This window comes from Vipera berus, assembly GCF_964194415.1.
Source record: "Vipera berus genome assembly, chromosome: 2".
NCBI classification, from domain to species: Eukaryota; Metazoa; Chordata; class Lepidosauria; order Squamata; family Viperidae; genus Vipera; species Vipera berus.
The window spans coordinates 108,558,201-108,569,935 of NC_138203.1; the positions used below are offsets into that span (position 1 = coordinate 108,558,201).

The 11,735-nt window shown below is 36.2% G+C and overlaps 1 protein-coding gene across 1 annotated transcript in view; it reads right to left on the reverse strand.

The window, feature by feature from the left end:
• Positions 1–11,735, reverse strand: part of STXBP5L (syntaxin binding protein 5L) — a gene marked incomplete at its 5' end in the record, with an annotated part of 103,793 nt that overhangs the window by 52,425 nt on the left and 39,633 nt on the right. Inside the window, 3 exons of the mRNA XM_081317162.1 lie at positions 50–128; positions 2,213–2,336; positions 10,991–11,074. Of these exons, the coding sequence (XP_081173288.1) occupies positions 50–128; positions 2,213–2,336; positions 10,991–11,074 (287 nt within the window). The remainder of the gene's footprint in view (positions 1–49; positions 129–2,212; positions 2,337–10,990; positions 11,075–11,735) is intronic.

Here is an 11,735-nt window from a genome sequence, read left to right on the forward strand (position 1 = left end):
GTCTCAGGATCCTAGCTGCCTCTTTGGTGTGATCAAGAAGAGTACCTACCTGTTTTTACAGGTCTTGTATTCTGCTTTAAGAATGGGCTTACAAGATTCAACTTTTTTCCCATCTCGCAGAATCTTACCTGTAAAGGAATTGTTTAGAAAAGACCCATTTATTTTCCCATAATGCCAGTAGATAGAGTTGCTATGGCTGTTCTGAGCAATAACAAACAATTACAAGAGTAAAATGATCGTGTTTCTAGGGGCCTCTGTGGATTGGAGATGTCCTTAGGGATACAACAAAGAACAACATTCCAATGTACTTCATAAACTCAGCTGGGGCTAGGGCATCAAAAACAGCTGAAACATTTAGGTAATTCAGATGTGGCCTAATAATAAATTATTATTAATAGTAAAATACCAAACCTTTGCTGAATAAGGCAGTCTTGGGCAGCTGACAAAGAGAGCAAGCTTGTCCCCTAAAAGCACATCTCAGGCAGTGGCAACAATTCATTTTTCTAAGCAACTTTTCTAGATAATTTCTCCTTTTTATTCTCATAATATTCATCATATTTAATGCAGGATTGGTTCTAGATATTTTTGCAGTCTAGGCAAAATCTTATTCCAGTTCTCCCCACAGTTTGACTCATCTTCCCATTCAGTGAGGAATTTTAAAAAAGATGCCCTCTTCTTTCTTTCTTTGAGTTTTGGAGGTTATCCTTAGGATTTTCCACTCAGGACAGTTTTTTTCTCAGAAATTTTCACCTTATTTACACAGTAAGTAATTTTAATTACAGTATCCATTCTCATCATAAGGCAACAATTCAGAGAAATTATATTTAATGTTCAAGTGGCTGTGCTGGCTCACATAGTGCACCATTACTGCTTTTCTGTTTTTCACTGTGTTTTTGGAAGCCTTTTCAGTTCTGGAGTTCCTGGTCCAGTGTCTACTCAACCTTAGCATAAAACCAGACCTGATTTTACATATGTGCCCCAAGGGCATTGTCAGGATCCACCCCAATCCACGTCTTAGGAAAACAAAAACTCTTGGAGTCAGTTCTAGTCCAAAAGAAATTTTTACTAGGACATGCTTGGTTGTGGAAATACAAGACAGGACTTAGTATTGTTTTACAAATTGAAACTTTATAAAGGGTTCCCGGTTCAACCCCCCTTCCCTCAACCCCATTTGGTCAGCCCCCATCATTTTACTTCGTGTCATCCCTTTCATGGGAAAAAGGGAACTTCGAATCTTTATGGTTATTGCCTTCTTCCTTTACAAATTCAAATGGAGACACAGGCCAGATGCCTTCTTCCCTAACCCTCCCTTTTGTTCCCCCAGTTCAAAAGGTTTCCCTTGGTCTTTGAAATAACCTAAGGCAGGCTGAATCCACATGCGCTCCTCCTTCCTCGGGAGATGGCAGAATCCATGGGGGGGAATAATGTTTTAAACATACATTTATAAATGTGATATAAATGGATTCTGACAGGCATTTTTCTTTCTGTTATTTCTCCTCTGTAAATTGTCCCATTCTAGCATCAAATCAAAACAACCTTTACCATGGTCAAAGACCAGCACAGTCCAGCAACAGAATATTTCACAATACTTCTCTTTTCTTTCTGGGTTATTTTTCTAGAGAAACATTTTCTCACCATTTTCTCTGTATGTTTTTGCATCATCATTTCTTATCTGGAAGCAGTTCAGCTGCTCTGTCAGAATTTTATTCCCCAATCAGCTTGCTTTCTAAAGCTTCTGCTTGTCTTTGAAGGAAATATGGAAATATTTTTCTCAACTGGATAGATTAGACAAGAGGTAATTTAGTCCACATATTAAAGATTGGCCTTTTCTGGTTTGCCCATTCACCAAGCTGGTCTTTGGCTAATCCAGATAGATAACCTTAGCCTTAAGGCTATTGCCCTTTGCTGAGATTTGCCCCTAGTATAGATAGTATTGCTTGTCTTCCATTAGATTTTCACTTCTGGAGAGAAAGAGAATAGTGAGTCCCCTGCCATATTATTCACAACAACACGCTAGATTATGGAAAGCAGTTTCAATAAAAAATCATGAAAACTTCGATAAATAGATCCCAGATTCAAATGCTATAATTCTATTTGAAATTAATAAGGTCCATTGCTCAATTAGAGCCAATACAAAAGTGCATTGCCTAAGTCAGAACTTTAATGCTTTAATTGTATCTTACATATATCAGCAACAATGGATATATCTTACCATGAGGAATGATTATCTGGAAAGGCCGGCTGGGACTTTTTAGATTCCATAGAGTTAAACTGCCATCAGAATGACTGCACATAAATTGCTTCCCTTCATGATGCCATCCAATTGAGTGAATAGCCTAAGCAGAACAATAATTCACAAAGAGAACCTTGAGCTCCCGCAAATAAAGATATCCTCTTTTCTTTATTGTTGGGAATACATATAATGGCCTATTGAGACCAGATCTAATCAAAATGAATTCACCAAGGTTTAACACCAGGAACATGAAAAATGATAAATGCTCAGGGTCTAGTTAACTTATTAAGCCTCCTTGAAGAGCAAGAATACATGATGAAACAGGTAGGAAAAAACTAAATAAGCTTCTTAGAAAGTTCCTTCATTCTTTAGGGTTTCTAATTAAATTTGAATACTTTCACCTTCCTTCTTCTCCTCTTCCTTCTGCTAATGTGATACCTACTCTGCTTCCAAGTGGGGAGCAATGACTTTAAATAACATGAAGTTACTAAATGTCTGGAAGAAAAATTCTAATGATAAGACCAATTTGATAAAGGAAACAATTTCCCCTCCACTATTCAAGCAAAGGATTGAGAGCTACCAGTGATAAATTAGATTCTTGCACTCAGTCAAAGGTCTACATTCCCTTGCATTTTTATTATTTTGATTAACCACTGAATTCTATTCTCTTAGAACCAAATCCCACTGAGCTCAGTTGCACTTAAATATATAAAGAGAAACTTTTAGAGGCCAGTTCTTTGCATAACTGTTCAATAAAGATTTAGTTCTATTCTGCCAAGTGCAGAGAGCAGGACAGCAGATTTGGTACATGTGATTAATGTTAAAGCTTAAAAATCTTTTAAATCCCTCAGTAAATGGTAATGGCACAAACAAATCTTGGAATCATATAGTTAGAAGAGATCTAAGAGGTCAACTCCAGCTTCTAGACATTAACATGATTCACTACCCTATCCCCACTAGATGACTATCCAGTGTCTGACTGAAAATGTCCAGTGAAGAAACCATTTTGTGTGGTAATCTGTTCCACTAATGTATGGTTTTTACTGTCATACATTTTTCCTATGTGCTCAAAGCTTAATGCTATTAGTTCTAGGCTTATGTACTGGGCACAAGTGAGAATAAGTCTGAAACCTTTGCAGTGTATTCGCTCTTCAGCTGTTTGAAGACAGATATCGTGTCCCCTGTCAACCCTCCCTCCTAATAAATGGGGGAAGACAGTAACAGCCCTTTCTTACTTGGGTTGCATATTATCTGTTCTCAAAGTGATTTAATCTCTGAGTGGAAAATGTGTTATTCATCCCTATAATTTCTAATCAATGTCATACAGTATTTTTAAAAATTGCAAAGCATATCTGCTGTCTGGAGCCATCATTCGTTAGTAATTGCATCAGACTCAGGCACCTGGAGCTATACTTTGTAGTTGCTTCTACTCTTACAGTCACAAGGAAAATGAAAATGATGTTGCTGAAGTGGCTAGAGCCAAATGGATCAATTTTTCTTTTTTTAAAAAAAAGAGTAATGAAGTCTACATCTCTTGATTTTGTTCTGGTTTGGTTTAATACAAAAAAGGCATGTTGGAAGCCTTAAATAGCTTGATATTGTTGTTTTAGTTTATTCACTATAAAACAAAACTCAGAGAAAATTCCCAATTTATACCAAATGTGGTTTGTGCAATCATTGGCTCAGTAACCATATGAATATTTTTAATGATTACATTTAATTTAATGATTTTATATAGTTTAGTTTTAGAAATCTATAATTGGAGTCTCCAGACCCAAACCTAGCGTTCTTCAGTTATCATCTTTCTATAAGCCAGTTATACATTGCAAACAATGTGCAGGAATGAAACTGGGAACACGCCAATAGAATACTGTTGCTGCTGCTGCTGAAAATCATGAAAACCATGAAAACCTGGTGGGCACATTTACTTGAAAAAACAGTAGAAAATAAGCAGGTTAAATATTGTAGGATTACTGAATGCAAAGTGATAAAGTCTTGGCACATAACACACCAGATTTAACTGTTTGAAAAAAAGGTGTAGATATTGATGTGGCAATACCTGGGGACAGTAGAACAGAAGACAAAGAATTGGAGAGGATCTTAAAGTATCAAGATCTGAAAATTGAAATTGAAATTAGGGCATAAACTGGCAATGGTTGTTGCAGTGGTTATCAGCACACTGAGTGTCATACCTAAACGCCTTTGAAGGGATCAAAATGTAATCTTTTATGTATAATCCATCTTTCATGTATAACATAACCCAGCTATTGTTCATTTATTTATTTTTGCTTGCTTTCTGTACATGCTCCAATGTAATCTAAATTGTGCTGACCAAAGAAAAAGAAAAAGCTTTCTGTTACTTTAAAATGTGTCCCCCCCACTTTTTCTCTGACTTCGCAAATGTATAGCTTTGCTTGTGGTTCTCTGCTGCAGCTTGAAAAGTATCGAAGGTTTCTGGGCTAACTGCCAGCTATTGAGCTATTGTTTTATTAGAATTTAGAGATGCAGGGCTGTAACAAATTGAATAGATAAGGAAATTCAAACGAAAGAAGAAATCTTTTAGATGTGCAAAACCCTTTTAATGTTAAGAAAAATGTATCAGCTATAAAAAGGAAGAACTTCTTGATTAGGTGTGCCTTTTCTCTTCTGTCTCGCAGTGTGTTTGTGACAAGAGATTAGGACACCCCAGCTACTACTTTGATCTTTCACTGTGTTCTTTCAGTAGCCTCGTGTTCAGAATCTTTTTGGATTTATTGGAATTCTGAGCTAAAAACCTTACACCTTGATATCTGTGTATTAACCAAATTCAAATCTTAAGCAAGAAAGGTATTGTTCTGTATAATTAGGGTGTTCTTTTGGTTTGTTGCACAGTGAATCAGATATTTAGAATAGATTTGGCATTTTTATCCACCTATTAAGTCTCTCACAAGGATCTGGATAGGCAGATGTGGATGTTTGATGGTGTTGAAAGTATTGCCGCAGGATGTGAGCTGTTCTAAGTAAAACTGCCTTTTGCAATTAACTGATGGTGAGTTTGTCAATGCCAATGGTGTTCAAGTGGTGCTCCAGATGTTTTAGGACTGCACCCAAAGTGCCTATTACAACTGGCACTACCTTTGCTTTCTTTTGCCACAGTCATTCAACTGTTATTTGCAGGTTTTTGTACTTTGTTATCTGCTCCAGTTTCTTCTTTTCTATTCTGCTATCTCCATGTATTGCCATGGCCATTATCCAGACTTTTTTTTCTTTCTTATTGACAATTATTAAGTCTGGGGCAGACATGTCAAACTCATGACGTCATGTGACGTCACATGATGTATCAGAGCTTTTTCTCCATTTCCGACAATGGAGTGGGTGCGGTTTCCTGAAGATGTGTCCGGCCTGCAGGCCGGCAGTTTGACACCCCTGATCTGGGGTATTATGTGGCAGGTGCCTATTGGTTTGAATTCTGAAGTCCCAGAATACTTTAGCTTCTTCATTTTCTATTACTTTCTCTATTTTATGGTCCTACCAGTTTTTGCTTGCAGACAAATGGTATTTCTTGCAGATCATCCAATGCACCATTATTGCTACTTTGTCATGCTGTTGTTTGTAGTCAGTCTGTGCATTGTTATAGTATATTGCATAGTCAGCCAGATGTTCAGATTGAATTTAGCATTTTTATTTACCTACTGAATCCTTCTCAAGGTCCTAGGATAGGCAGATGCTGATGTTTGATGGTGTTGAAGGTATTGTTGCAGGATGTAAACTGCTCTGAGTAAAGCTGCCTTTTGCTATTGATTGATGGTACATTTGTTAATGTTGACAGTATTCAAGTGGTGCTCAGGTTGTTTTGAGATTGTACCCAAAGCACTCATTACTCTTAAGTCCTTGGTTAGGACTTGAGTTACAGTATTAGGTTTCTACTATTTAGAATCTAGACTGTGAATCTAACTGTAAATTACCCAAACATAATTTATTACATTTATACAATTCTGTTAAGAATATGTTGGAAAGTTAACAGCATCCTGTCCTTGACAGCCCAAACCCTAGTCAATTCTCTTTTTTTAAAAAAAACAGAAAGCAAAAGCTGTTTAAACAGAATTCATAGGCAGCTGTTGTTGTTAGTTGCGAAGTCATGTCCGACCCATTGCGACCCCATGGACAACGTTCCTCCAGGCCTTCCTGTCCTCTACCATCTTCTGGGGTCCATTTAAGCTCACTCCTACTGCTTCAGTGACTCCATCCAGCCACCTCATTCTTGTCGTCCCCTTCTTCTCTTGCCCTCAATCTTTCCTAGCATTAGGCTCTTCTCCAGTGAGTCCTTCCTTCTCATTAGGTGGCCAGAGTATTTGAGTTTCAACTTCAGGATCTGGCCTTCTAAAGAGCAGTCAGGGTTGATCTCTCTAGGACTGACAGATTTAATTCCTAATCCTTTATTCTTTTCCCTAGCCATTGATAAAATAAGTCCCACGTTTGATAATATTCTCTTTCTTCTTTTTCTTTCAACCTCAAAGTAAGTCTATCCATCTCTGCACATTTTAATATTTTTTAATTATTTCTTCATCTGATGATATTTCTTAATTTTTCCAGTATTGTGCGAATATAATTCTTGCAGCTGTTATTACATGTAAAATCAAATATATGCTTTGTTGGACTTCTGGTTTGCCATGTGGCCGCCATGGATGTCTGGAAGATGAGCTCTGTCTTCCCTGTCCAGTTTCGCACTGCTGGGGGACCCTGAAAAGGGTCAAAAGTCGCCCTGTAGAGGCTACCAGCAAGGAGGGGCCTTTGCTGGATCATGGGAGAGCGGTAGCTCTCCCACTAGAGCCAGCAAAATCCTCCAAACCGGCGGATGAAAGACCGGCCATAGAAATATGGCTTGTCACTAGGCTGCAGACAGCCAGTCACACCTACCATCAGGCAACTTTAAAGCAGCATGGAAGAGACTAGGTGAGATCTACCTCTTTTTAAAAATTGAAGTAAAACTGAAAAGATCAAAATAACTTTGGGGCGACATCTTGTGGCTAAACCTGATACTTCTACCTGCTATTGTCTGAAAGAGACTTGACTGACAGCCCAGAAAATAGATAAGATACATGCAACCTTCAACCTTCATCTGTGAAAAGCTCAGCTGTGCTTTTTATCTAGTGGATTTCCTGACTGTTAAGCTTTTAGTCTAATATACTAGCATGGAAGAAAACCAGGAACAGATTTTTTCCTATGGAAGAAAATCAAGAACAAAGTTTTGTTATGTTGAAAGCAATTCTTCAGAATCTCCTTACAGCTGGTGAAGAAATAAGAAGCTTCAAAAACAAAACAAAACAAGAAGGCAGCCCGGTTATGCAATCTCAAACTATGACTATAACTAAGGAATCATCTATACAGAATACAACAGAAAAAGTGGAACAATTAAGTACTATGACTATGATTTAACTACTCAACAAATACAGATAATGGAAAATCCAGAAAAGAAACTGACAATATGGAAAAAGGAAAAGATTTCCTATACAAATCAGAAAGAACCTGAGGATCAAAAAGAAAAACAGATGGAAGAGAAGACAAACAGTTCAAGACAATTACGTCGAGATGGAAAAATAAAGAGAAGACTTGCTGGACCTGCTAGTCCTCTAAAAAAAATGGCGACTGGATGGTTTTCGCAATGTCAAATAATAGACATAACAATACAAGGAGATTTGTTTGATGACTCAAAAGCATAGGCATGGAAGACGATTTGGCAAAGAAAGAAAGCTGGAATAAGACTGAATAAGATCTACTTATGAGAATTAAAATAGAATATACAAATAGATAAAATGTGTATTTTGAATATAAGATATTGTTATGAATTGAGATAAAGAAAATTATGGTCATGTACAATTTAGAAGTATAATTACTAACAGCTAAATTTGAATATTGATTTGTGTGTAAAGGACATGTAAAGATGATTAAAATAAATATAAGCTAAAATCTTATTGATGAATGTAATAAATAGGACTCTATGTAGCGGTAAGAAAAAGAAAAAAAATAGTTTAAATATCAGATAATAGATATAAAGAGGAAGAGAGAGGAAGTATTAAACATTGAAATAAAAGAAATTTTGGTTATTAAATTTAAGATATTTGAAAATTATTAGAAAATAAGAATATTATATTGTATTATTAATTTGTTGATATAGATGGTGAGAACCTTATATAGATTAAGATGTGTATCCTGAATATTAGATCTTGTGAGGAATTGTCTTTGGGTGTCTCTTATTCTCTTAGGGATCTGCTTTAACACCACAATTTCTTTATTCTTATATTGTAATGGTTCATCTCTGACTCTTCTCAGTATATCATCTCTTATTGTTTTCTTTATAAATCTTACATGGACTTCTTTGGGTAGTTTATATTTCCTTGCATAGCTTGAATTCATTCGAAATATTTCATCTATCTCCATTTGTATCTCTGCTCATTCTGTTTTTAAAGCCTCTGCCAGTAGATTAATAATCACTTCTGCTATATCTTCTCTGTCTTCAGGAATATTTTGAAATCTTAAGTAGTGTACAGCTTTCTCCATTTCCAAAGTTGCAACTGTTTCTTCTAAGCTGGTTTGCTTGTTCTAATTTTACATTTTCTTGCATTAGTGCTTTCATTATTTTGTCAATGTCATCTGATTTATTTTCCATTCTCTGAATTCTTTGTTTATTTTTAACCATCATTTGCTGATGAACCTCAAATTGTGTCTTTATATCCAACATTTTTTCGTTTAATTTATCAAAGTTACGTTTTGTCTCTTCATGATTTCTCTGTATTGATTCTTGAATTAATTTTAGTGTAGTTAGCATCTCAGTTTGAGCTATATTTATTTTTTCTTGCTGCAACATTGTTTCAATAAATCCCTGGCTTGTTAGGGCTAGATATTCCAATAGAGGGTGCAGAGGAAGTTTTTTTTGATAAGTCTAGTGAGATTTGGTGCACTCATTTTTCAATTGAGTGAGTTTATAAATCCACAAGGAGAAAAAGCAAGATTAAAAAAAAAGAAAAATGAAAAAAGCCAACTGACTTAGGCTAAAATCCAATCATAAAATGAGCCAACTACTTTAGGCTAAATCCAGATGCTCCAGTCAATTCACAGATGTAAAAAGCCCTCTGTCTCCAAATAATTCCTGTTGTAGTTATATCCAGGGTCAAAAGATATGATTGTGGAGAGTCTCTTCTAGTGTAAAATCATATAAAGCTCTTTATTTATGCCAGGTGTTGTTTCAAGGTCAAGAGCTTTTCAAGTTCTTTTAGTATTTGGTATTGCTGTAGTATCTCCTTTCACCTCTAGATGTCCTTATTTCCTATATTGTCTATATCAGGCATGTCAAACTGCCGGCCTGCGGGCTGGATGCATCACGCCGAAACCGCACCCACCCCATTGCTGGCAATAAGGAAAAGGTCATGATAGTTATGCCTGGTCTATATCCATATTTAGAAGATTTTTTGAAAAGTTTTCTTTTAAAGTTCTTTTTAAATTATTTCTCATAGAAATTGAATATAAAAGGATTTTCCACACCCATAGGGGTTAAGTGGTTTTTCTTTAAATCAGTCCAAATTCTATTTTTAAGTATTCTTTTATATTCCTTAATTTCCTTCCCCTCTTTGTAATTTCTCGCTGCTTTTAATTCTCTTCTCCCCTGATCTTTCCGGGGTCTTTGCTTCGGAAATTGTTTCCAATCAGGTGATCTCTATTTCCAAGTCCATAAGGAAGAGGAATAAAACAATCTCACCCAGTTTTAGCACGTTGTTGACAGTCAGCTGCTTGGTGGCACGCTGTGGCTTCTCTCTTTTTTTTTCCAGCTGATGATGACTTGGACTGCCTGTGCTTATAGGCAGCCTTTGTTCCGTCTATTTGAAGAGGTTCCTCGGGTCATTTGGACTGACCGCTGTCTGGTCCAGACTCCCAAAGCTTCCCTTCTTCTTCGTTGCCTCTCCAGGGCACCTTTCTGACCCCTTGGGGTCACCGGACTCAACAAAATCAGGCTAGGAAGCCAGAGCCCCGGTTTCTTCCACCCGTCTAATCATAGCATCAGACCGAAAGTCTCTATATACAGATTTTCTTAACACATATATGCTTGTCAGACAATTTTAATTAATGTATGCTACCTTCTCTAATGCTCACAACTTTCTATGGAATTTTCTGTATAAACAAGTCACTAAATCTGGAGAAGAAAAATTTAATAATAGTAATAATCCAGCTGGTACACTATTCCAGGAAATAGGAATTAGGGTGCTTTATCTTAAAAGGGAATGCTAAATTCTTATCATCATTTTACTATATATAATAAGATGACTTGGTTTCTTACATTAATGAGCATTAGCTCTAAAGTATGCCTTTTGCCTAGTTAAAATCTGAGATAAGGTTAAATAAATATTTATTCAATATCTCATTCTTCTTCAAAAGAGCACAGAGCTTAGTATATGTGATTATCCAATTTTCTTCTTAAGAAGACAGCTATGACTAGGTTGGAAGCAAATGCCATGTAGGAACTGGATCTCATCAGAGTAACATGGCAATGTGGTTTTAATAAATTGAATAGATGAATATAGCAAGAATAACACAATTATGGCTGATTTTGATTATCTCATGTAACACTAAGATAATCATGTACCACTTTTATTTCTTTTGCTGCCATCCATTCAGTACGTACCATGCCTGAGGCAAATGGAAGATATTAATTAATCACTGTATATATTTTAGAAACCAGAAAACTCTACATACCTTGTGCTTTTAAAGAAAACAGAAATAGCTTACCTCATCATAATATGCCCTTAAATCTGCTCTTTTTGATCTCAGATCCCATAACACTATGGTCCCATTTTCATAACCTATTAATAACTGAGGAAGAGGGAGGAGAAAGAAAACAATCAAATTCTCAAATTAATATGTTTTAAGAATATTTATTATAAAGCACATGCAGATAAATGTAACATATGCAATAATATGGAAAATTCAACACTGTTATTCTTTATGACCTTGCATGTATTCTTTGCAAAAATTACCTCATACCCTTCATTGTCTAAGCGAGGCACACTCAAAAATTGTGATCTAAATCTGGTACGCATAAAATCTTATCAAATGATTTACCAATATAAGGTACATATACTGTGCTTTGCCCCTGTACAAAAGAATGATTACCATTTTCCAGGCTTACATATTCCTGTGTAGCTGATCCCAGACTCGAAAAAAGTTTTGGGTTATTCACAATATGCACACTTGCTCCACTGTCCAACAGCCAAATGTCTTTCTTGTTTTTGTTATTTGCCTCCATCACAGAAATCTGTGTGTCTTCTTTTTTCTATCTCTGTGCTTTCTCTTTCCTGCTTGAATCTTTCAATTTTCTTAATGGGCAATTTCTCTGGATATGCTGAGTGGATCCACATGCAAAGCAGTGTTTCACTACACAAACTTCCACCTTATTTTCTCAGTGGAAAACAGTTTCTTTTCGTCTGGGCTGCAAATTACTGTGGTTTCTTTCTAGCATTTTCTGTTCTTCTTC